Source organism: Vigna radiata, chromosome 7, assembly GCF_000741045.1.
Source record: "Vigna radiata var. radiata cultivar VC1973A chromosome 7, Vradiata_ver6, whole genome shotgun sequence".
Lineage (NCBI taxonomy): Eukaryota > Viridiplantae > Streptophyta > Magnoliopsida > Fabales > Fabaceae > Vigna > Vigna radiata.
This window is the reverse complement of record NC_028357.1, coordinates 29,747,668-29,775,463: the sequence shown is the minus strand read 5'-3', so window position 1 is coordinate 29,775,463 and position 27,796 is coordinate 29,747,668. Positions and strand designations below refer to the sequence as shown.

Sequence of the window (27,796 nt, the reverse complement as noted above, 5' to 3'; positions counted from 1 at the left end):
CATATTATAAAAGTCATTTAAAATTCATTTTAACAAAATTTATTATCAGATTACTATAGAATTACATATTTAATTTCATATACAATAAATAATTATATATATATATATATATATATATATATATATATTGTGAACAGGGTATTTTTCATTTCTCTTTTGAATGACATGATATTCAACTCATTTGAAATTAATAACATAATTAATTGGAACAATCCTGTACCAACTCATTTCTGTCGGTATTTACAACCTGTACTTTATACAACAGAAAGCAAGTCAACTACTTAACTTTGGGTATTTTTCGAAAGATTTTTTATTTTTTAATTAATGTTAACTATAAAGATATTTATTAAACAGTTAAAAAAAATCAGTAAAATGAAAAAGTGTTTTGAAGTCTTAGAAAGTAGAATAAGCAGGTTTCACTTATCTTATATATAAACATAGTGTGTTTCTTAGAGGAGAAGCTGAATCTAAGTGAAAGAGATTATTATTCTGTACGCGTGGCTTGCTAGCATCCAAAAAACCGTACATATAGCATTAAAATATGGAGAATGATATTTTAACACCAATTTTTGACACCATTTTGACATTATACATGTATCAAAATGTGATTGGACAATTTCTAATTAAAAAAAGCTGAGACAAGAACATATTTGAAAGAGAAAAGGAAAATAAAATTTTAACACCATTTTTTTGACATCATTTTGACACTGCACACGTGTCAAAATGTGATTGGACGATTTCAAATTAAAAAATAAACTTTGGTTTTTTTCTTCCAAACATACCCCTGTCTCAACTTTTTTAATTTGAAATCGTCCAATCACATTTTGACACGTGTGCAGTGTCAAAATAGTGTCAAAAAATGGTGTTAAAATATCATTTTCCAAGAGAAAAACCAAAGTTTTTTTTTTAATTTGAAATCGTCCAATCACATTTTGATACGTGTGCAGTGTCAAAACAGTGTCAAAAATTGATGTTAAAATATCATTTTCCACAAAATATCTTGTATAAGGAATCAGTGGTCGGAGTTTACCCATTTCTCACCTCCATACACTGTTACAGGTAATTGGTGTGGGCCATATCTCTGCTTTAGTTCCAGAATATGACAACTCATTGCTTCCTTCTTTCCCAAAGTTATAGTTTTGGCTCTTACAATTTATTCTCAAATATATGCTTAGAATATCACATTTTTTTTTTAGTAATTTAGTACTTGTTCAACTTCAATTATTTTGATTTTATTAGAATTTCAAATATAATACTAAATCTCATATTAGATAAAAGTACTATATATAAATAAAAACTTATTAATTTATTGTTTTAAGATTTTAAATAAAAAATAATATCTCATGTAATTATATTCAGATTTAATTGGTGTTGTCCGTAATTATATTTTTGTATTAATTATAATTTAGATTTTTATGACAGCTCATGTACAGTAATCCTCTGTGTAGAAAGCATTAAAGAAAGAAAAAAAAAAAAAAAAAAGAAGTCATAATCTATCATCCCATATCCAAAAAGAAATGCATCTAAATTCTGGTGTGTCACATTCAGCGTTCCTTTAAGCGATTGATCCGCTACTTTAAAACTTTCGGTTTCTGACATAATGAAGAAGGAAAAAATTAATTCAGAACTATACTTTTACACTTATAATGTATACTCAATTGCATTCACCATCATTTATTGGATGTTTGCCTACAAGTAAAAATATAAATTTACTCTAATACGGTATATTAAATTAAATTGTACCAAATAATTCACTTATAATTCAATAACTTTTATGTATGAAGAAATCCTTTTTCTTACCTAAATTTGACTTTTATAGGCTATGTCTACACAAGATTCCCCCTACTCACAATTTGTGATGATCCGACAAAATCCAAAAATCTATAAGTTATAAAATCTCTTTTAGGATTTAAATAACTTTCATTAGTTTCATAATTTTATTCTATCAAGTAATTAAAAATTAGGTCAGACTAATTATTGTAAAAATTAGCAAATTTTGTTATGCATTTTATAATTAAAAATAATGTACAATTTGATTACACATTTCAAACATATTTAAACCGACTTTTATTTACTTTTCTCCATCACATCTTTCACTTCTCTTTCTTTTCTTCTCGTGTTTCTCTCACGTCAATCGATTCTGGCGTGAATATAATTTTCTTTCTTTTATTATGTTTGATCAAATTCTTCGAAGGCGAAACTTAACCAAAATATAAATAATTATAATTTGATTTTGACGAACTATAGGTTTTAGATTAGTAAGTAAGTCTGAAATTGAATGAAAGAAACCCGTTGCAGGAAGTCAACAACTTTCACTTTCAACAGTGTAATAAGGTATTTTGGTCTGCGTCGGTTTGAATTGTGATATTAAATAATTGAAATGATTACTAATTAAAAGTTGAAAAATTAATAGATATTTTGATTAATAATTTGGGATATTGAGAGGATCCAAAAATAGAAGAAAACGTAAAAAGATAAGTACGCCATTCAAAGCACAGCCGTAATCGAATTGTTATTGTGGTCACTGAATTTCAATGATGGGAACAGACAGCACCAGCCAACCAAGTTATCATTACTAAAATTAATTGCATCACAAATCTCACCGTTTAAATTTAAAACTTTACCTTAAATGTGTTAATCATATTTTAATGCCAACTACTACTTCTTTGATTAATTGATATTTGTTGATTATGTTCATAGTGCAAGGTTTTGGAGGTTATAATTTGCAACTCTCATTTTGCAAATTTGGGACCATGCTAATAAAGCTTATGATAAGTTAATGCTTCTTAATTCAAATTGCCAAACTCGTAATACTCTTTCATCGTAACTCTATCTCTTCGGTATTGGCTCTCACATCCTCTGTAATGTCACCATTATTTTCAAATACGTTGACTTTTTTAATTAGTAGTACATGTTGTGGATGTATCCGCGTCTACTTTATCCTATTAATGAATTTCACCTTCAAATTTTTTAAAAAAATCATTGTGATTGAAAAGAATAAACTGTGTTGAATAAAGACAAGTTTGGAGAGAAAAATGGTGGCTCTGTGAAGTTGTTTTCTGATGATGGTGCAGATGCAAGAAATAGAGGAATGAAGTATGAAAGACAAATTTGGAAGGAAAGGCTTGCGGGAAAGGGAAGGAAAGACAGCATTTATGTCTTGTTTTCCATCACAAACCCTCAATAATGTGTAGGAAAACAACAAGCACATAAGCAACACCCAACGTTATATGTCACCATGCTTATGTCTTTATTCTTTCTTGCATAACTCCACTGACTCAATGAATTTAAATCATGGAATGTGTCGTTTCTTGTCTACTATATTCATATGTGAGAGTGTAGCATATGTTATTTGCATTAGTACAAAAAGAAAAAAATTGACATAAGTTATTTTGGATATTGGGTTTGAGTTTTACAACAGAAATATATGCAGACAAGATAAAAAAAAGTTACTTTTTTCTTTTTGTTATAAATCAAAGTATAAAAATCTCTATTTAAATTCTGTTTCCTAACATAAAATAATAAATGAATAATAAAAATTAAAAATTGTGGTATTAGGCTTTAGTTCATATAGCAACCAATTGGAAACTCTCTCTGATTTTAAAAAAAAAAAATGTTTAAAAGCTTGCCTTATAATTAAAACCAAAGTCTAATACAATTAAAATTAAATAATAATTTAAATTAGAAATGGTATTAGACTTCATCTTTTATCAAAATTAAAGTCGAGAACTCTTAAAATTAAATAATTTTAAATTAAAATGGGTATTAGACTTCCATTGTTACCAGAATCGAAGCTTAGCACCATTAAAATTAAATGATATTTTTAAATAAAAAGGCATTAAACTTCAATTATCATCAAAATTAAAGTTTAATACATTTTAGTTCTGATTATAATAGAAATCTAATTTAGGCAGTTTTTTTTTAAATATTCTTTTTCTTAAAGGGTATTAGGCTTTGATTATTAATGTAAACAAAACCTAATATCTTTTTATGCTTTGGTTTTATAACTAAGCATAATGTTGATTTTTTTTTATTTTTTTTTGTTTTTGTTTCTTTCTACATATTAAATTTGTACAATCAGCACATAAATAACACATTATATTTATCACACCCAAAATAAACCAGAATATATATAAGTAAGTATGTTAAATGTTATCCTTATTGTAACATTCCTATTATATAGCATACATGTATATAAATTAAGACGTCATCATAGATGGTAATAGAAAACAGTCAAGAGTGTTTAAGGTATTTAAATTAGGATTACAGTAATCCAAATGCAGGAAAATTAAAACGTGGAAATTCTAAGTCTCTCAAAATACATAAGTGTTCAAAAGAGGCATAACAGCCCAAAAATTCCCAGAAGAACTAAACAACACAACAATGTTGTCACTAGTGCAAAAACGCTGTTTAACGTCACCCATTAGACGTCAATTTCGTGAAAAACTGACGTCAATTACTGCATGGTGGCATTATCGTAAATATATTGGAAAACTAGACGTCGGTTTCGCTGTTAGGCGACGTCTATGATATCATAGACGTCGCACCTGCCAACTATTCGACGTCCAATTGCCTGAGGTATGTGATAAGACAGTCAATTCAACGTCAGTTAGAAAAAGGCACCGACGTTCAAGTCACTGACAGGAAATCAAACGTTAATCGGTTCAGCTTTAGACATCGCATAGACATCGGATCCCCTGAAAACCCGACGTCGACTGGGCTACAATTAATGTTGTTCACCTAATTCCCAGGCGCTTAGACGTCAGATAGTCAAACGGCGACGTCTAAGGCCTGTCTGGAAGGCGGGAAGACAAAAATTCTTCAATTTAGATGTCGGCTGGGAGGGGCACCGACGTGGACTAACCTGACAGGAAATCAACCGTCAATCTTTTCAGCTTCTTTGACGTAGAATAGACGTCGAATCCCTGAAACACCGACGTCTATAGACGTCGATTTCTGGAGCAACCGACGCCCCATTTCATTTTAAATAGACCGCAGACTTTTATCGTCATTCAGTTTCTGATCGTGTCTTCATCTCTTCTCCTTTTTCTCTGCTTCTCCTCTTCTTTTACTCGCTTGTGCACCTCTACTTTTTATCTCTTGCGGCATTGCATTGTGGTTTCTCATAACGTCATTGTCTTCGTCCTCTCCTTTTTCTCACTTGCATCTCAGGTGCGTGATTTTTTTTTATGCTTTACCTTTCTTTAGTTTTTTATCGATTATCTTGTCGTTCAACTGATTAAAATTTGGCTTTCTTTGTGTTGTGTTTTAGTGCAGTTTTGATCCTTTCTTTGGGTAACATGGTGTAACATTCTCCCTTTGCTGGTTTCCTCACAAGAAGAGTGACGATCTTTTGAGTTTTCTATGGCTTCTCGACCCAAAATGGAACTTGGGTCCTTGTCTAGTTCTCGTGTCACCGTAATTTTTTTCTTTTGCGGTTGAATAATGGGAAGTAGTCATGGACCCAGGTTCGGTTTTGGGTTGAAATGTCATAGAAGATTCAAAAGACGCAAGCTTTTTTGTGTGGGAAAACTAGCGAGAGGAGAGTGTTGCACTATGCTATCGAAAGTCTGGATCAAAACTGCACTAAAACACAACGCCTTTGTTAGACATCGGTTAGTGCATGGTCCGACGTCTATAAGAAACATAGACGTCGGTTAGTGTCATTTACAACTTCTATATATTCATGTTGACGTCGGTTTAAGCATAGGTGTACGTCTATATAGAGTAATTAGACGTCGGTGTGAGTATAAGCAGACATCTATATAGACGTCGGTCGATATCGTTAACTGACGTCTATATAGGCGTTGGTTCAGAGGAATTGCAACGTCCTATAGACGTCATCCGTATAGACGTCGGTTGTGAAAGTGACGTTAAAAGTCCAAATTAACCGACGTTAAATAGCGTTTCTGCACCAGTGTGTCCTTCATGAAAAACACAAATAGCTACTGATGATTCTTGAATTAAAAATAAGTTCATTGTCATAGTTTAAAATAACTTACTATAATTACTAGTCAACAAACCACATTATTGTAATATAAGGGACAAAATATATTATTTCTTCTATTCAAAGCAGTTAATGATGTATACTTAAAAATTTCGCATATCTTTTTGCCTTAATTGTTGGGAAATCGAAGTAGAACATATCTATGGCTTTGATTCCTTTATAGTAGAACATATCGAAGTTTTGGAAAAAATTACTATTGTGTCTTTATATGTCTTATTTTCTTGAAAGCTGAAACATATCATACTATTTAAAAAGCCAAAAGTACATTAATATTTATTTACACTAGTGTTGAAGAAATTCCCTCATCAGAGATACTTTTTCATATTAACTTTTAAGAAAATAAAACCACAAGTTCACGAGGTTTGGTTGAACAAAATGTTATTCTTTACTTACGATTATCATCCAATTATCTATTAACTCATCATTACATCTTTAATTTTAAATATATATAATATTACTTACAAAATATACATGCTTAAATTACGTATAAAACGTAAAAGTAATAGCCCATGTAGCTCATGTAGTGAAAAAAAAATGGTAAAGAAAAAAAAATGGTTATTTTTAGTGGTTTTTTAAGTTTTTTGTCTAACTTACCATTAAAATTACCTTTGATACATTGTTAATTTTGTAAGGGCATTGCTCCCTCCACTTCCCCAAGTGGGTCCTGTACCTTTCAACTATTTTAATTTATTTCAAAAATATTTTACACCTTCCTACTATTTTCTTTTATTCCAAAAATACTTTACACCTCCCCACTATCCTTAACAATCTTTCTCTTTTTCTCTCTACATTAATGGAGCATTTACATGACTCAAATTTGAACTTGTGATATATTTTCTTAAATAAGTTTGATTCAACCTTATTTTTTTGCCGTTGAATATATTTTTTTCTTTTCAAATTACTGGTAAAATTTTGTTCTAAATTTCTAGAAAAATGTTTATATATATGTGTGTGTTTTTTCTATATATAATATCTATAATTTTTCACATTACATTATATTTTAACTCACCGACATGTTTGACTCAAATAACTTGAATAAAATATTTAATTTATTAGATAAATAATATAAAAATATTATTAAATACTTAAAATATAAAAAAAAAAATTTAAAGATTTAGAATTTTTTTAGTTCTTTCGTCATTATAAAATTAGTATATAATAATAATAATAATATATCATTATTTATTATTAATATTATTATGTTTATTATTTTGTAGTTGCATCTAACTTTTAATTTTATAAAATGGAAATAGTAGAAGTAATAATATTGAAGTTTCTTTTGAATTTTATATTTTGTAGTATATTACAAATTCACATCTGAACCATGTAAATGCTCCATTAATGTAGAGAGAGAAAGATAAAGATTGTTATGGATAGTGAGGAAGTGTAGGGTATTTTTGGAATAAAAGAAAATAATGAGAGATGTAAAATATTTTTGAAATAAATTAAAATAGTGGGGAGGTGCAGGACCCACTTGGGGAGGTGGAGGGAGCAACACCCATTTGTAATAGATATTACATTTTTAAATGTAAAAAAATTAAAAAACTAATAAAAATTATAAGTCTTCTTACAATATATTTATATTCATAAAAACATGTTTTTATGTCATTTATATTAGTTTAACAATTTTGTCAAACTTTTTTAACACAATACTATACTTAACAGTTTTCAAATAAAAAAATACCATTAACTTGTTTATTTCAAATTTTGACAAAGCTCTATATCCTTTTTGTAAGACAGCCATATATAGTCCCCTATCCTACTCCGAGATAAAAAAAATTCCCTTAATGATTGGATTCAATCAAATTACATTATTAAGAAATCATTCACGTGTTCTTACACTTTATTAAGTTGTCATAAATCCTCCCCTTAGCTTCCTATTCATGTCTACCAATAGGATAATATATACATATACTGAGAGAGTGAGAGAAAGAGAGAAAGAGTTGTTTGACATCTTCACATGCCCATAGTAAGAAAATTGCTTCTTTTTCATGGTGAACTCCATTGTTGAGCAAAAGTTTATGTTAACATTATTTTAGGTTATCAGTTAATGAAAGGTGTAACTAACCTGCGAGTGAGAGATGAAGGTTCTCGTGAATCTGTTATTCCCCACCAACTTGCTCATCAAATTGACATAAAATATGATTAAATGCATGCTTTCACAGTTCAGAACTGAACTGTTTATCTTCTTCACATATAGTGCGCTGGCCCTACCTCATCCATGCTCTCATCACTCCCTCCCTCACATTCCATCTTTCACTTTGTCATAGTCAATTTTCTTTTCCGGTTTTTTTATGCAAAGGTGTCAATTTCCTAACCTGTTTTTGCATGGCAGAGAAAATAATAATAAATAATAATAACAGTAGCAGCAATGAAAATGATAGAGAAGACAATATGGGCGACTGTAGCTTACCATAATGAATCCTAATCAGTTTCACACCTATTTGAGCTGAGCATGAATTAGATAAAATAACAAATCTGGTTTTGTTTATTAGATCCTTCCTTGTTTAAAAGAACCTTCCTCTTTTGTGGGGTCATTAGTAGATTTTGGCTCTGATTGTACCCTTTATTTGTATGCATCCTTGCTTTTGGTTCTCTGTCGTCATCAGTTTTGGTATTTGCTGATGTATTAATTTCTTCACTAGTGGCACTGCTAAACCTGCACGTATAGTAGCAGTAGTAGTAACATATATATAGGTATGCGCATTATTGTTCTAACAATAATAAACAAAGAACCATTTGGAATTTTCAATGGATTGGGCTAGATTTTGCTGTTAGCTAGTTGCTTAATGGAATATGAAACATAATATAAAATACACATAAGTTTACTCAGATATTTTCTTATGAATACTGTTGGCCCAGAATTTGTATTTGTTTATGCTGGCTCCATGATTTGTTTTTCATATAGAAATTATATTTATATTCATAATTATTTGAATATGGGGGAAAATACTGGTATAGAGAAGTGTTACAGCAAAAGTATAGTTAGCTGTTCTGTATGTACCTCCTCTTGAAAGTGACGTTTGGTGTTATTTTGATTTTCATTTAGGTATCTCCTGAAATTTCAATTAGTAGGACTTTCTTTTCCTGAGTTTTATTATGAGACAATTAAGAAGTGGTGTTAGGACCAGTATTATTATTGTTATTATTCTTTGTTTTCTTTTCTCCTTCTGCAAGTTGTGGTTGTGGATATCTAGCTATAATGCTATATGGTCACGCATTTTCTGTCTTTTTCTTTTTGGCTCTATAGGGAACTCTCTTCTATTGAGCACTCAAAATACTCCAACTTTGTTTTGTTAATTCCTTCAATCTGAGAAGTCCTCTTATTTAAATGTTGGCTGCAAAATAGTGCCCAAAGCATGTCAGTGACTGTTTCCATATTTAAGAGCCATGCTCTGAAAATCTTGCACACTACACAAACAAGTGCTTCTTTGGTTCAGTTATAGTACTTTGACCTGAGGCAATGAAAACAAGGAGAGGAAGACGCTCAGAGGTAAGCTTCAACGTGCCTCTGACTGCTGTTTAAGGATAAATATGCTTCTTAGAAACTTCTAACTTTGTCTCATTGCGGCAGGCCTTTTGGCCCTCTCTTGTCATGAAGAAATGGTTAAACATAAAGCCGAAGGTGTATGATTTTAGTGAGGATGAAGTGGACACTGAAACTGAGAGTGAAGATGATGGTATGCTTTAGACTATACTATATTCCTTTTTGCTGTTTAGCTTGATCTTCTTCTCTTTTCATTTCTTGTTTCCCTTCTTTGTTCTTTCAATTTCATTCAGTTTGCTCTCTTAAAGACTCAAGAATGGGTGTGCGTGAAGATAATCCACTTAGAACACCATCCATATTATTCCCAAGTCAAACATCAGGCAATACTTTATTCCTTTACATTACTATGGTGCTTTAAAGAAGAATATGTGCTCTCAGCTTTAACACACCTTCTGTCATTTCTTGCTCTGGTTGAAAAATCAGTTATAGGAGCGGTTGTTTTCAAATCTAGAATCTAAACAGAGTATTTTTGTTTTCAAATTAAACATGCCAGATTACAAATTACATATAGATAGATGTTTTATGGTGAAAGCATGCATCAGAAAAAACAAAAGGAAATCTGAACCAAATTCCAAATGTGTTACTACCAAAAGAGTATATGAAATCAATTTTTTTTAAACCAGCTAGACTAGTCTACTTTTGCAAACTTCAAATGATTGACTGTTTTCTACACCAGATTGAGTTGAAAGTGTTAAAATCACCATCGTGCTTGATTTGATTTTGTAATTCAGATGCGTCTTGTAAGGGCTATAACGCCAGGCATAGAAGAGGGAAATCAGAAACTCTCCGTGTTCAATACATAAATACAAAGGAAGTGAGGTCTGGTGTTAATCAAGTTATGTATAACTAATTTAATGATATTAACGAAAGGAATGATAAATCGGTTATTTTGCAGGGTAACGATTGGCACCTGGAATGTTGCTGGAAGACTTCCATGTAAGGATCTTGAAATTGAGGACTGGCTTTGCACCAATGAGCCAGCAGATATTTACATTATTGGGTAAGTAGTTTCTCCAGTTTCCTAATGCTTTAATTATATCTACCTTGTCCTATGTTTTCTTCTCCAACATATTGACAAATATTTGGATCATTCACCAGATTTTAGACAGAACTATTTAGACTTTTTCTTTTCTTTCGATAAATTTCATGGAGTTATCTTTTGTTAAGTACACCAATGTCACTCGTTTCCTCCTATATATGTGTTCTATCTGTTTGATTTGAGCGTGATCTGCTGAATTTTTGTATTGATTAGTCCACAAAAAAGGATTAATCGATGCAATATGCGATTCATTGGTATACCCTGCCTTTCCGACGACAATAGCCTAGTGATCTGATTCACCAAGAGTTAAGTGTTTTTAGATGGAAACGCCTGTTAATCTCCAAAACAGTGACAATGAAAGATATCATGTTCTTAGAAAGCAATACCTTTTGGTTAAATTTAAGTTCATTCCCCTAGGTTTATTTACAGCAGGTTTTAAGTGAGATTTTAATACATTATTTATGAAATGGTTGTCAGATGGCCTTTCCATTTTTGAAATCCAACGATGCGTTTAATTCACGTAACGTAAGGTGAAGAGTGATGGAACAAGATCTGGGTGGAAGCAACTAATTTTAACAATATAAACAATAAATATTCCTCTGTTATAATAGATGAGATGAACTTCATTCACAATTTTGTAGTTTTTGAATAAATTCTAAATAATAAAAAAGTTTGTATTAAAAAGTATATTAGTAGTACTGTTAGAAGAAATTTCTGTGACCCGGTAAAGTTAAAATTCAACTCACATGAGAGGTCCATTTCTGCTTCTTTAGGGTGTTTCTAAAAGTGGTCTTCTGATAGCTTCTGTATGATTGATTTTCAACAGTTTCCAAGAGGTAGTCCCCTTGAATGCTGGAAATGTTCTTGGGGCAGAGGATAATACACCCATCCGGAATTGGGAAGCAATCATTAGAAGAACTCTAAACAAATCTTCTGAACCTGAAAGCAAGCCAAAAAGCTACAGTGCCCCTTCGTCTCCTGTTCTAAGAGCTTCTGCTTCTGCTTCTGCCGATGTTCTAGCAGACAGTATAGATGTTAATCCACTAGACACAATGAATGAGGAGTACATGGGAAGTTTTAACAAAGTTGAGCTACAACAAGAGGAAGTGAAAAGCAAATTCGGTATAGGAAGGAATTTACAGTTTAGGAAAATCAAAGACATTGATCCTCAGACCATACTTTACTGGCCTGAGCGTCCTCTAGATTCAGTCCCAGATACTGATTCCAGTTCAAAATTGCGCAGAGTGTGGAGCTCAGACAGAATTGGCTTTAACCAGACAGAGAAGGCTTCAAAATATGGCAGTGTAATGAAACGGACACACCATAGTTCGGGAAATTTGGGCTTGTTATGGAAAGAACAGCAAGTGATGCCTGAGGAAGTAATCGATAGCCTTGACGAGTTATCTGATGAGGAAGATGATGCTTTTCTTGAATTGCCAAATGACAACGAAGATAATGGAATAGGTGCCGTGAAATCACATCGTAAGTATGTCCGAATCGTCAGCAAGCAGATGGTAGGAATATACGTGTCTATTTGGGTGCAGAGGAGGTTAAGAAAGCACATTAACAACTTGAAAGTTTCTCCAGTTGGAGTTGGTCTCATGGGCTACATGGGAAACAAGGTAATATGAATTTGACATCATTACATAACAATCTCACTGCAACAAGTATGTACACTGATCACATTGCACCTCTGCCCACATAAGACTACAAAGGTGAGACATGTTGTGTTGCAATGTGATCGGTGGCAAGCTATATGCATTGTTATGCGTAGAGCACAAGAAAACTCAACTTACTGGAACATTTAATGTTAGAACAACTTCATTTAACCTTTGTGAATGTGAGTGATAACAAACTATGTCTGATGCAGGGGTCTGTTTCAGTTAGTATGTCTCTCTTTCAGTCACGTTTGTGCTTTGTTTGTTCGCATTTGACTTCTGGCCAGAAGGATGGTGCAGAAATAAGACGAAACTCGGATGTTCATGAAATTCTTCGCCGCACTCGTTTCTCCTCTGTCTTTGATACAGATCAGCCACAAACAATCCCATCTCACGAGTAAGTTTTACTTTACCTTGAAAATTGTCCTTTACAAACAGACAATAAAAATGCTGCTAGAAAGGTGTGTGATAATTAAAAGCTGAACAATTTGATTGTGTTTAATATTAAGCTGGATATATTTATAAAATTCAATATCAACAAAAAAAAAAACATTGTTTGAATGGAAATTGCTACAATGAAATGAAGAAACTTATAGCCAAAAAAATGAGTATTTGACTGAAACGGTGATATATATGCAATATATATTTAGTGATGTTGTTACGAACTTCTTCGATTCATTAGTGGGTTTGTCCATGCCAACAGTCAAATTTTCTGGTTTGGGGATTTAAATTATCGTATCAATATGATGGATGAGGAGGTTCGAAAGCTGGTAGCCCTAAGGAAATGGGATGAACTGATGAATTACGATCAGGTGAGAATTGTTAAACAACTAGACTATAAATTTCCATCCTAAAAAATCTAGACATAGAGATGTAAAAGTAATTTGTTATCACCCAACTTGATTCATTTGCACATTCCCGCATTATAATTTATCAAGGAGTTTCTAATTGGTTCAATTGAATAGCAGTTAACAAATGAATTACGTAGTGGGCATGTGTTCGATGGATGGAAAGAGGGGCTGATAAACTTCCCACCCACTTACAAGTATGAATTTAATTCTGACATATATATTGGTGCGAACCTAAAGGAAGGGGAAAAGAAGAGATCCCCAGCCTGGTAAATGAATACGTTTGAATATGTTGTGTTTTAATGAATATGCTTATATTAAGGTAAATCCAGTATTTGATCCTTGGTAAGATTATATACAGGTGTGATCGTATACTGTGGTTGGGAAAAGGAATAAAGCAACTTGAATATAAGCGTACAGAAAATAAACTCTCGGATCACCGACCAGTTAGTTCAATATTCTCCATTGACGTTGAAGTATTTGATCAACGAAAATTACAACGAGCCCTCAATTTCACAAGCTCAGCAGTACACCCTGAAGTTTTCCTTAAAGATGATGGAGAGTGGTCATACTAGATATCCACAACTATTTGGATATAAAAAACAAATTAACGGTAAATTTACACTTCCATTTTCTTTCTCTTCTATAATCTAGAATATTTGATAAACTAAATTTGCAAAATTATTATTTATTGATATCACTATCTCTCCTCCACAGATGGAAGAATACAAGGCAGATAAAGAAAAACAATTGTATATAGGCACACTTCTAGGATATGTTTTGTATTAGAATGTATAACAGGTTTCTTTATTCCTTTCTCTGTACAATTTTGATCCCCAAGTGCCGTAATAACAACTATCTGTTTCGTAATAAAAACAAACAAAACTCAGAAAGTAGATAACCAGTTTTCTTCCTCAAATTTTTACACCCAGAGATTAAAATAATCCACAAAACAAGTGAGTTAATACCTAAAGAGGAAGTTAATAACCGGTTTTCTTCCTCAAATACCGCTCCTAGAGATTCAAATAATCTAAAAAAGAATTAAGTTCATACAAGAGAGTTATCATTAATCAAACAGAAATATAAAAGCATAATATTCAATCATGTTAAGAGGTTACAACATTGAGCATCAGTTCTCCAAGGTGATATAGCATCAATGAAAAATTCAGACGCAAATTACCCATTTAACGATGAGATTCATCACATGCCCATTTCCAATTTCAATTTTGAAGAGCAGTCAAAACGAAAACACTCAAATTCATACAGCACAATGAAAAAAAATACCTAAAAAAGATATAGAAATAGAAAATGTTGAGAATTTTGAAAGAGGGAATGAAGACAGCGATCAGAACCTGTCGGGATTCATATAAACATCACGCAGTATCAGCGGATTGACAGACGAATGAATTGCTATCATCACTTCGCATACCTTTTTTTCCCTCTATACTAAACTCACATCACTAATCAACTAAATATAAACAGAGGAGATTTAAACCATATATCATTGACAAACAATTAAACAGTAACGCAGATAGATTAAAAAGGTCGAATGTTGAGCTCAGAACTTCTTAGAGGATAATTGCGCCGTCATCAACGAACACAAAGAGTGTCGCCTCTAGCACTGTTACATCTTCATCACAGACTCAGCACTTTACAACATACATAAGAAATTGGCAGAAGAATTTTCCGGAGAAAAGAACACCACAGAATACGGGAACGGAACTGGTTAAAACACAACGAAATACATCTAGATAAAAAGAAGAATGAAATAGAACGACAATCATGCAGAAAACGAGAACGGAAGTGAAACTGAAATTCTTCACAGCAGTGAGATCTTGGAGACGAAACGAAAATGGCGATGATTTATAGATGCAATTTAGGGTTTTATCATTTTAGGCACGACTAGGGTTCCGCACAGCTAGATGCCCCGGTTGGGTCGGGTAGATTTGCCGGCTCTTTGTAGGCCCATAAGAATTAAATACATAACTTTTACTTTCTGCACCCCGTAAAGTTCTTTGCGCACCCCAAAAACTTTCGAAATAATCACTTCTGGATAACATATTTCGTAAGTATTTACAAATTGTTTTAAACTTTGGAAACATAATTTTTGAAATGTATAAAATTTGTTCGGGAATAAATTCTCCAAAATGGAATTTTCCAAAAAAACTTTTAGGAACTCATGACATATCTTCTGAAATGTGTTTTCTGGAATACAAATATATGAAATGTATTTCTAAAAAAGCTTTAAGCAACACATGGAATATGTTTCTCTTCTTCCTACGCAGTGTTCTCCTTCTCTTATTATTTCTGTGGCAGCGGTGGTAATGGAAATGGCGGTGAAATGGTGAAGGATGTTTAAATCTTTTCAGAATACCGTTGGGGAACAATCATAAAATAAAATGTAATAAAAATGAATTATAGCAAAATAAAATTAATAACACGAAAGTGAATAATTTGATAAAAATATATTTTACCAATATTAATAAATATTATTAATTGAGTTAAATATGTTTTTAATTCGTTGGATCTTGATTCTTGTTCTTTGAATTAGAGTTTTTATAAAATAAAGTGCTGTTTTGAAGAAATGAAATTATGCATGCATGATCTGTTTTGGTTGGAGTATTGTTATGCTGAAAATTTGGAAATGTGGAGTAAGTGAATTTGATTGCTACATGACTAATAAATAGGGAAATTGTGAAATGGTGTTATGAGCTGATATAAAGAAGGCTTAATGTTGATTTGAGTGATTGGTTAAGAAAAGGAATTTTACTAAACAGGATAGATATAAAATAAAGTTGAGTTTTAAGGTTTAAAAGAGAAACTAAAATAGTCAAATTTAGAGTTTAGTATTTTTGGTGAAATATGTTTTTAATTCGTTCTTATTTAAAACTTGAATATATTTTGAACTCCTAACTTAAAAAATAATATATGTGATTTTTTTTAATCCAATGATATTAAAAGATATTTAAAACACCTAATTTAGTTTGAAGGACTATTTACTTTCTAAATTTTGAATATCAAATTGTACTAAAGTTTCAAACAAAAGATGAAATTTAATTCTGTATTAAAGTTTAGAATTAAAAATATATTTAATTTTTGTTGATTTATTAATTTGATAAGCTTCTTTTTTTTATCTATAAATATAATTTTTTTCAATATTATGACACGCAGAATTAGTTTTTATTGTCTCTTATTCTAGTTTTTCTTTTTTTCTTCTCTTTATTATGAACAATATATTTTATAATAATTAGTAAGTAAAATGATTATAATAAAACATAAATAAATTTGATTTAATTTTAAATACTATTACTTTATTATTGTTGTTTTGTTAACTTTTCTAACAATTTTTTATATTGTTAGTAAAAGAAGATCGATATCTTGTTTCAAATAAAGTTTTTTATTATGACAACTCATTTAGAAGTATTAAAGATTTAAAAAATGTTTGAATTCAAAAGATACATGAATATTTTAGAATTTAGTTGTTTCAATATTCTAATTTGTGTATTTTATTTATATTATTAGATCAAGAATCATATCAAATCACTCAAGAAAAGTTTTATTTTTCATAAAAACCTTTGTAACAATCGATTATCCCAATTAGTTTTAGATTATCCTAAAAGTCTATGGAATAATCAATTGTCACAGTTGATAATCGATTATTACAGTGAAAAAATAATTCTTGAAATAGTTTATAAAATAATTGTTTACCACTTATGTTAGTGGCATTTGTGAATAAACTTTTCAGTTTTTTAACTTGATTTTCAAAATAAAGATATGTACATATTTTACCTGAACTTAATTTTAAAATAGAACTTTTCACTTAAAGGTTTAAGAGTTGTGTGCTAAAACTCTTAGTTTTTGAGAAAAATGGAGCTTTGAAGAAGTTAATGTGGGTAGAACGAGAACTTTCACTGAGTGTGTCTAAGTGATTAAGTGTTGTTGTTATTGCTATGAAAAGTGTTCATCCTTTGTGTGTCAAAGGAGATATTGTTCATCTTTTGTGTATCAAAGGAGGTGATTTCTAACCTTAAGTTTGTTCTTTGTGATTATAAGTTGTCAGTTATTTTTATTGGTTAGTCTCTCTTTAGAGATATTAACAATTAGACGTAGGGTCTTTTGAATCGAACTAGTATAAAAAAAACCTTTGTAGAATGTGCGTCTAGAAATAGACCTTCTCTTTTATAGGTGAAAATTATCCATTTTGAAAAGTTAGAATGCAAATCTTTATGGAATTCATTGATAGAGGTATTTGGGATGCTATTTTAAACGAACCATATCTACCTATTATTATTGTAAATAACATGTAGGAACCAAAGCCTTATCCTTACTGGACTGCTAAGGAAAATAAAAAAATATCAATATGATGTTAGAACTAGAAATATTATTTCATTTGCTTTAACTCTAGATGAGTTTTACATGATTTTTATCTATAAAAGCGCTTAAGAAATGTGGGAGGTGTTAATAAGGACACGTAAAGGCACAAATGACGAGAAGCGTGCACGAAAAAACTCCTTGATACAAGAATACAAAATTTTTAAAATGTAACAAAGAGACATCATCTATGACGTGCAAAAGCGCTTCACACATATTGTCAATCATCTCTTTGGGTTAGGTAAAAATTTTGATACTAATAAAATTAATATAAAAACTTTGAAATCTTTGAACAGATATTGGCAATCTAAAGCGATTATAATAACGGAGCCACAAAACCATGCGACCATGTCTATGGTGGCATTGTTTGGTGAGTTAAGAAAACATGAACTTGAATTTGGGTGACTGAATGAAGAAGAAGACCAAGGAAAGAAAAATAACTTAAATTTCAAATTTGAAGTTGAAAGGTGCAAAATCCCTAAAGAAGATGAAGACTCAAATGACAAAACTTTGAGTCACGTGATCAGAAAAAGCAATAGGTTCATGAAGTCTAAAGGTAAGGGATAATTTAAATTTGACAAGAATGAGAAGCATGAATATTCTTCAAATTACAAATGTTATAATTATGGAGAAAAATGGCATGTGAACAAGTTATTTTGAAGTAAAGGAAACTAACCAATGGTATGTTCAATTTTATAACCAGTAATAGTGATCCAAACTGTTGACAAAGTGAAATTGTTGGCTTTCAGAGAAGCGTTGGACCGTGTTGTGTGCGTTCATGCGATATCTGAGTATCGTGAGCCTTTCTTGGAGTGTTTTGAGAGTTTATGATTTTGTGAGCAAGCCTTTTTAAGTGTGCGATTCTTCTCTGCTTCTGAGTTCATAAGCTCCACACTTTCTCTATCTTTTGCATTTTGTTCTTTATTTCCTCTTCGTCCTTTTTTATTTGTTATTGCCTTCTCTTTTTGTTGACCGTTTGAGTTACTTTTTTTTTTGTTTATATGTCTTTTTTTGTTCTAGTTTAATGTTTGTATCGTCACTATGATGGGATATATCGTTGAAAGCTCATTGTTTACCCCCTTCTTTTAAAGGTATAAGAGGAATTTGAGTAAAAACAACATCACATATCCTGATTATTAAGAAAAAAGTGAAGAACACTTATTTTGATCTTAACAAACTATGGACATAAACTATTCGAGCTTAGAATAGTAAGATCCTTTTTCAAAGACGGTGATAACGATCTATCATTTTTATTCTCAAGATCAAAACCAGACATCAAAATCAATGAAGACTAAAGAACTAATTGTATAACAGGTTCGACATAGAACTCATATCACTCTTTCATTTATTTTTCTTTTTTTAATTTTTTTTTACTAATAGAAGAGTGATGAACAAAAAATTGAAGAACATAAACTAACAATTTTTGTTTTTATATTTTCAAACTACATCTAGATAAAATACGAAACATTAATAAAAATACAAGTTTTTCTAAATCTTATTCTTTCCAGGGTAACCATAAAATAAATAATATATACATTTAAAAAATGTAAGGAAGTTACAAAACATATACTTTATTATTGTTCCAAACTGAACATATTTTTTTTTTGTATTAAATCATAATATTTAAGAACAATTTATATTATTATAAAAAAACTTATCACATTTTTTTTATTATTCACTATTTTAATTATTGTTATTATTAGTTTAAATAAATATCACAATTTTTTTATAATAAAATATATTTTTATAAATATTCAATAATTTTTTATTTTAATAAATTCATGATTGCATAGGTCAAAATGTTAATATGTATAAGTATGGATAATATTTTTTTAACACAATATAGAAACAAAGATGGACATGTACATATTCAACTAATTTAGGGCGATAACGGAGGATACAAAAATCGGTTTAATTATCTCATCTCCGTCCAAAATAAAAATTCATACTCATCTTCGTACCTAAGAGAGTATCAAATTTTTATCTTATCTATATTATGGATAAGTAGCATACAAGAGTCATCCACGTGATTTTGTCCCCACTTTCTTACCATTTCAAATATTAACTAATTATTTTATTATTATTTTAATATCAATTAATTTTTTATATAAAAAGATATGATAAATATGATATTATTAAATATTTAGCATGGAAAAAACACATTTTTGTTTTTTCTTTGTCAAATATTTAAAAAGATATTTTAATTGTATAATTTCAAATCAATTGGATAAAACTAAAAAAAATCATATAAAATAATACACAATTATATAAAATTTTACGACAACCAAAATATCTATTAATTTTACAAATATTAATGAGTTGATAAAGTTAAAAAAAACTTTTAAAGAATTAAAGAAAAAAGAATTCAACATTAAAAATATTTCAAATGTCATTTTACTTACTTTCTCTAAATTATAATGAAGTTCCTTTTTTATATACTTAAATATAACACATCACTTGACCGAAATTGCATCTTTAATCTTTTGAACTTTAATTCATATTAGATGTTTATAAACAAGATTTATGACTGACATTAAATTATTTTATTAAATAAAGTGTTTATAAAAAGTCATCTAAATTCATCGTATGTGTGTTCAATAAATGTTTTGATACATTATTAAAAGAAATAACACAGTAAAAAAAATATAACCAACGATAGTATAATAAACATATGAGAAAAATCTTGACATTTAAAAAATAATAGAAATTATTTTAACTAAAACAAAAATTCTTCACGTAAATAAAAATTAAGGATAAAAGAAATAAAAATATAATTTTTTATACTACCTGATAAATTAAGAATTTATATTATTAGACTTTAAAAATGGAAAATAAAACATTATATAAAAAAATAAACAATAAATAAAAACATTTTAAAAAATATAAATAATCGAATATGAAACCTACAAACTATTTAATTCATTGAGATTATAACTTCACAAATGACAAATAATCAAGATTGTCATATAATTAGGAAACTAAACTAAAAAAGTTATATAATTGCCATATATATAATGACATGTAAAAAACAAATCAAATGTCATTTCATTTAAAAAATTAAATTCATATAATTTTAAAATTGAAAAACTAAACTAAAATCATCATTTTATTTAAAACATTAAATCTACATATTTTTAAAATTAAAAATTGATCGGAATTTAAACCTCAGTTCATTGGAAATATTTGCAGCTGTACTATAGGAAATTTGACCATGTTTTATACTTTTTAGATGTATAGGGTTCAGAGTGGTGTGAACTTTCTGATTATTCATTCTAATGTATGGGAAACTTTGTTCTACTTAAATCAGTTGCTCAATCATGTCACTTTTGTATGATTCTACAAAAGTCACATTTCTCGTAAAAGATAAATTAAAAGCTTTCCAACTGTTAATTAATTTTACCTGTTTCATAGCCAAATTAGAAGTTATTGGCAAAGAATATGTAAATCTAAATTCTCATGTTTTTCATGAAAAAGGGCAATATTCATGAGCTAACTTGTGCTGATAATCCAAAATATAGATAGGCAACCCGCCAAAATATCAGTTGAATGTAGAAAATATAGGGCGACAACTAAAATTAAAATCAGACGAAATAGAAAAAGGATCGAAGGGTATAAAATAAAGAGCATTTATTGATTGATTAATTTAACTGCAGAAAGCAATTACGATTGTTTACTGAAAAATACTACTAACAGAACTGTCATCATGAATACGCCAAATAGTTTCACCCAACAGGTTTGCTACAGTAAGAATAGTTAACTGAGGGAAATAGTTCTTCTCTGTAACGGGAATGGTGTTCGTAATAATCACCTCTTGAAATAAGCCACTGGACAGCCTCTCAATTGCTGGAGGGCTACGAGCCAAATAAAACAAAACCACCATGATATGAATACTAGCTCATATACAATACTGAACACGAATACCATAAGCAACACATAATGATGAAGATACAGCAGTAAGACATGCATATAGATTAATATATCCATAAGCTTATTAATGAAGACAGGCAAACCAAGACCAATAATCTGATTAGCAATATTTATTACTCAATAATTAGCAACTAGAGATCAATTGAATAAATAGAATAAAGAACGAAGACATTTATAATTGAAGAGCAAAGTACTAAAAAAGGCATAATAATATGGCTTCAGATTTGGCAGTAAACTCGAGACTCGACTTCCATGGCTTCAATTATTAATTAGGGAGACAAAAAGACAAAGCAAAGAATAAAAATGTAGGGCAGACCGAAGGCAATACCTGAAAACAGCGTGTGTGCAGCACGCATACACTTCCCTAGCTCCCTCTTCATGTAACAGTGCCGCACCCTTAGCAATGGTCCCTTCCGTCCAAAACAATTAGAATCAGATACATACCAACAGATATCAATGATGAAAATAGCAAAAAGAAACCAATGCAACCATATTTTTGCCTACTCGACAAGGAAGAAACACAAAAATACTCCTGAGGGAAATGCAAGCTGAAATTTTTTAAACAGCAATCAGCCATCCTCCCAGGCAAGATGGACTAAATACGACTGAATTCTTCCCCATCAATTACAGTAGTAAAATCATGTATTAAAGTTATTATTTAACCAATTTCTTGCCTCTATAACTAGATTCAGCATTTCCTCAAAGTTAAGCAAATGAAAATACTTAGAAACACCAAAATATGCTAAAAAAACATTGGAATCTGTTCATAAAATGTTCACTAAGATAATATGACTTCAATCTTAAAATGTAGCCAGTCCATGAAAACACACTAAGCAAAATAGAAAAGCAGGATGTCAGAGCCATAAAGTAGCATTACAGAGAATACACACATATCAATAAACGATCTAGTACTTAAATGTGTATAAAATTTTAATTAAAAAATCTAGCTAAATATTTTGCTTAAATAGACTCTTTTAACCCAGAAGTAACCACCATATGCAATAAAGAAACACAGAAAAAAGCAATATTTCTTTGCAAATTTGAAATACGGCGTGGAAATTGACATACCAGCAGTGTCGATCATATCATCCACCATTACTGCAACCTTTCCTTTAACATCACCAATCAGGTTCATCACCTTCAGGGCAAACATAACACAGATGAATATACCTTGGGAGATCCATGTTGTTAACTTTACCTTGGCACTGAAGATAATTAGAATACTATAAAAATAGATAAACTCTGGGCACATAACAATGAAAAACAAGAACTCTGGCAAATACCAATAAGATAGGCTACCGTTGCAGAATAACATGTCAACCAAATATCAAACATTTCAACCAACCACAGAAGATAGACTTCTAGGTACAATATAAGATGAAATTTAAATCAAAATATGATAATGCGAATGTAACCATTTAATACACATCAAAAAGGCATTATCAATGGCCACATGTGTTGATTAACCAAAGTGATGCACAGGACAGATTTAATTCTGGAAAGAAAGTAATTATCGAAAATGAAATACCAAAGAAAACCCAATAATGTTTGTTTAAGAGTATGCTCCCTTACATAAATGGAAATTACAAAAAAAAAAAAAATAATCCAGAACGTCAACGATAATGCAGATATTTGTCACAGTAATTACCTCAGCAACATTATGCCCATGGCGCCTTTTATCTACAATAGCCAAAGGGGCATCAGATAATTTCTTTGCAAAAGCACGTGCTCTTGCAACACCACCAACATCGGGAGAAACAACCACCAAGTCACTTGAACTTATGGTCTTGCTGGCGAGATAATCAAGAATCACAGGCTAGTGGACATCATAAACAATAGTATTAGAAAACAAGTTGCCACGAATGAAACGACAACCATTCAAAGCTTACTTACTTGACAATGAACGTGATCCACAGGAATATCAAAGTAACCCATGGACTGCCCTGAATGAAGGTCACAAGCAAGAACCCGGTCTGCCCCAGCTTTGGTAATAAGGTTTGCAACAAGTTTAGCAGCAATTGATTCACGCCCTTGAGTCTGTAAAAGAAATTAAAAAAAAAAAAATCTTAGCTTTGAGTATAACATTGAGCATAAACAGGGAACCACAAGAATATAACTTTGAAAAAAAAAAAAAATAGACAGCAATAACATTTCATTGTACTGAAAACCCACTTAAGGTCCCAAAGGTGTCATTGAAAGTCCATTCAAACACAGCACAACAAATAAGATGCCAAGCTTCCAAGAAGGGGAATCTTGGTTGATTTCTAGGTTGTCTTTAGAAAGCTAACGGTTTGTTAGCTCAAGGTTGAAGTGATAAGGGAACCAAAGGAGGTTCTGAGGCTTCTTGGAAGGTTTAAGGTGTAGTATAAAATAGAACGGGGGAATCAGCTAGAAACATAAAAAAAAGTCACAAAATTTACAGAAAGGGAACAAAACTGTACCAATGCAATAAACCAATGAGTCAGATAATCATGTCTGCTACACTGAATCTCATATGTAGACCCTTCGTATAAATTAAAAACTACTGGTTGTAAAGGAAAATTAACTACGCGCAAAAAGACTTGCCTTTCTATCAGCTCTAGCATATCCAAAGTATGGAATCACAGCAGTGATATTCTTGGCCGATGCTCTCCGACAAGCATCAATCATTATTTTAAGCTCCATGAGATTCTCATTTGCTGGAGGGCAGGTTGGCTGTATAAGGTATACATTGCAACCTCGAACACTCTCTTGTAACTGTACATATATTTCCCCATCAGCAAAACGCTTGATGGAAATCTGTCCAAGTTCCAGGCCCATGTAACGAGCGATTTCCTGATCAAACAAACACATTTAGAGGACAACAAAACTCAACAAAAGACAGTTCAATAGAAACGCCAACTTTATTTTCTCACAAGCAACCAATACAACAGATAGCTACTAGACTCTGAATTCAATAAATAACTTTTTCAGCACTCGTCATGTTTGTAACCACGAATTGATGCATACCACGGCGCTAGATGACACCATGGTACAATCTGATATCATTTTTCAAGTATATTGATCCTATGAATCATAAATCAAACTATGAATGTTCATGCAATCCAATTCATTAGCAGAAGCAAAAAAATCAATCGAAAACCAAATATTGTCAGAAAAGTCTATAAAAGCTGTTGCGTCAGTCAACAGTCGTTGAATGATGAAAAAAAAAAATCTTAAACTTGCATGCATGTCATCGGGTCAAATCAAACTTGTCCCAAAGTACCTGATTGTTCAGCGCGTTAATTTTCATTCAGGGATTGAAATATCTTCCCGAACGACTAAGACCATTCACTCAAAGAAATAGAAAATAACCTGAGAGAGTACAGGATTGGCGGTGCCAGAAAACAATTTCAACCGGTTACTGTTTCTGCTGACCGTTTTCTCTGCCCTCGCCGATTCTAAGAATTTCGGCAGCGTCCGCTCGTTGAGAACCGGAATGATCGGTTTCCCGTTGGGGAAATTGGACGAATCCGACATGTCACATTTCTGCCATTGAAACAAGAAGAATAGCATAATCGAGAGCAAATAATAATTAAAAAATGATATAACGAAAATAAAGCGGATGATTTTGTGATTACCACGCTGCAAGGCGCGAGGATTCGAGCGCGGCAATTGTCGACGAAACTTAAGGTTGGAAGAGCGTGAGCATGAGAACTGCCGGTGAAGAGAGAAGAGGAAGAAGACGAGAAGGTCATGGTGGAAGAAGAAGAAGAAGGTTGAAGGAGGGAGGTTGCCATGAACGGAGTAACCAACGGGTTAGGGTTTGTAGAGTATCTTCTTCTCTGTAGGAGAGAGAAGAGAGGGTTTGGATTGGAGCAGAGCGAAGCGAATTTCGAGCTCGTTACCAGTGGTGGCGGGTCTTCGTATTTTCCACAAGATTCGGCTTTTTATGTGTTCGCGGCTGGATGTCACCGCGCGACGTCGTTTTACCAGAATAAAATAATATTAATTAAAATAGTGATATTTTGACAATACTTTTTTAACAACCTTTTGACAACTCATTACTTTATTCATCTATTTAAATTTATATTTAAAACGAATCAATCATAAATAATCAAACTATTATATATATATATTGTCAAGAGATTATTAAAAAAGTGTTGTTAAAGATACTTTTCGTTATTAATTAATAAATAGGGAAATAAATACAATTAAATAAAAAATTATTAAATTCAAATTCTACTGTACTCAGTCTGAATGTAATCAAGATTTAGGTTCAGGTACTTTAAGATGAAAAAAACATTTATTTAAAAGAGTGCTTTAAAGGAATTTCAATAATATGAAGGCTATAGCCTATTGACCCTTTTGAAACATTTTAAATTTACTTCAAAAGATTTTTATAGGCGACAAAATATTTGTCTCAATATTTAATGTAATTTTTTATTTATTATTATAATTCACATGCATTTTAAAGATATTTTTAATTGAATAATACTAAAACAATATTTATAGTGACGAATAAGAATATAACATCATATCATATCATACCATCTCTCTTGATTAAGATAAGTTTTAATTTAAAAAAAAAATTGACTTGAAAAAAATTCATTGAAAAAAAATGAAAAAATTTGAAAAGGAATTTGTCTTTTGGGAGTCGTGGTTTGGTGGAGTTTGTATAATGCCAAAGGAAGGCGTTGTGTTTGGATTAGGACATAGGAAAGTTTGTGTTAGTCAAAATCTTAGCTAAAAAGTGTGTTCTTGATGGTGAAATTGCGACTCTATTGGCCACTACTTTTGCATCGGTGCATGTCAATCCCTTGTTAAATCAAAATGAATATGCTCTCCGTTTTGCACTCATTTAATATGTTTTTTTTTTTATGACATGTTTAAATGAATAAAAAAATATAAAACATTATTATACTTTATCTTATTATAAAAAAAATATTTTCCGTTTATTTTATTCTCTTTTACCAACCTTGGGATGCAACAAAATTATATCCTATTATTAGAAATATTGACACAAGTTTTTAGAAATAAAAACATAATTTATTATCATTTTAATTTTTTAATAAAAATATTTGGTATATTTTTTAGTAAAACTTCTATATTTATTGGTAAAATTGTGTGTCTCATCTTGTATGTAAATATGTCTTTACGAAAATTTAGCTCAAGATTGTTAATGGATTTTTTTTTTCAGAAATTAGTATCTTTAAATAAGTAAATGAAGCATGAAAAATATAATTGAGAATTTTGAAAAACAAAAAATTTCAAATCTTCCTAATACCCATAATTTAAATAAGAACTGTTCACACTATTCATTGTGTGAAACACATCATTAATATCATTCCACCCATGAGACGATAGCGAAATTTTATTCCCATTCCCCCACCTTTATCCAAAACAATGTGTATGATGGGAAAATAAAATATTAATAAGAAAACAATTTAGTTAACAATTTTTAATTGTCCTTTATCAAAATTAATATCTCCTTCTCATTTTATTTCTATCTATATGTATACCCGCCAGGTAGCTGTAAATATAACTGTATAAAATTAAATTACAATACAATACAATGTTATGCTGGTTGAAAAACAAAATAATTAACATATTATTTAATACCATGTTTCATATTTTTATTCTATTAATTAAATATAATGTATGTAACATGCATTTGTTTCAAAACTTTGCATGTTTTATTTTTAAAAATTACAAAAACTATTACTATATTTTATTTTTAATAGATAAAAAATTATAGTATTACTAAAACATTTAAATTGTTAATTCTTAATTTTTTTTATATTTTATATACATGTTTAAGTTTTATTAGTTATTATATAAATATATTAAGAAATTAAAATTAATATGCAATAATTAATTATATATTAATTTTATTTATTTTTCTTTAGTAAATAGTGTGACAATTATTAAATCTTCAATTATGTTAAATTTTAATCATTAACAAAATTTAAATATAATTAATAAAAATAATTTATTAAAACTATAGAAAAAACACATTAACACTTGTTTTTAACCTTTATTTTAATTTTTTTTGGAAAATAATACCAAATCATTCATGTTTATCCTTAAAATTTTTAACATTTTTTATATAGTCACGTTCAAATTGATTTTATAATAATTTATTATTTAAATTATTTATTTATTTTATATGTGAGTGTATGCATATGTGTGTGAATACTTAGTGTGTGATCTGTATGTTTTTGTGAATGAATATGTTTACATATATTTGTATGTGTCTTTGTGTATATTTGTAATTAAGTAGGTAAGACTTTTAAATAGTGTATGAGATTGGTGCTTTTGTTGTATTTGACAGTGATGAGAATATATTGAGTTATCTCGTATTCTTGATTATCAAAGTTAGTGGAATCACTTCAATTAAGGTTGTTGAAGGAGAATTTGGACTTGTTTATAGATCTTGTT

The 27,796-nt window shown here is 30.4% G+C and overlaps 2 protein-coding genes across 5 annotated transcripts; one reads left to right on the top strand and one right to left on the bottom strand.

Moving 5' to 3' along the window:
- The first annotated feature begins 8,970 nt into the window (after positions 1-8,970).
- Positions 8,971-13,975, top strand: LOC106768887 (type I inositol polyphosphate 5-phosphatase 2). Of its 4 annotated transcripts, none has more exons than XM_022783386.1 (11): positions 8,971-9,056; positions 9,258-9,500; positions 9,582-9,687; positions 9,788-9,874; positions 10,286-10,373; positions 10,450-10,554; positions 11,420-12,215; positions 12,464-12,648; positions 12,955-13,063; positions 13,220-13,368; positions 13,461-13,975. In XM_022783386.1, the coding sequence occupies exons 2-11, from the start codon at positions 9,471-9,473 to the stop codon at positions 13,672-13,674; spliced, it is 1,869 nt and encodes a 622-aa protein (XP_022639107.1). In that variant the 5' UTR covers positions 8,971-9,056; positions 9,258-9,470; the 3' UTR covers positions 13,675-13,975. The 4 variants fall into 4 exon arrangements, with proteins under 4 accessions (XP_022639107.1, XP_022639108.1, XP_022639106.1 ...); XM_014654260.2 differs by lacking the exon at positions 8,971-9,056 and having other exon boundaries at positions 9,156-9,500; positions 13,461-13,712; positions 13,817-13,975; XM_022783385.1 differs by lacking the exon at positions 8,971-9,056 and having other exon boundaries at positions 9,153-9,500.
- Positions 13,976-21,075: 7,100 nt separating this feature from the next.
- LOC106765533 (ribose-phosphate pyrophosphokinase 1) lies at positions 21,076-25,293 on the bottom strand. The gene is made up of 8 exons (XM_014650197.2): positions 24,997-25,293; positions 24,731-24,904; positions 23,963-24,211; positions 23,291-23,434; positions 23,046-23,213; positions 22,466-22,535; positions 21,726-21,807; positions 21,076-21,321 (listed from the first exon to the last, which is right to left on the bottom strand). The coding sequence occupies exons 1-8, from the start codon at positions 25,153-25,155 to the stop codon at positions 21,141-21,143; spliced, it is 1,227 nt and encodes a 408-aa protein (XP_014505683.1). The 5' UTR covers positions 25,156-25,293; the 3' UTR covers positions 21,076-21,140.
- Positions 25,294-27,796: the final 2,503 nt, after the last annotated feature.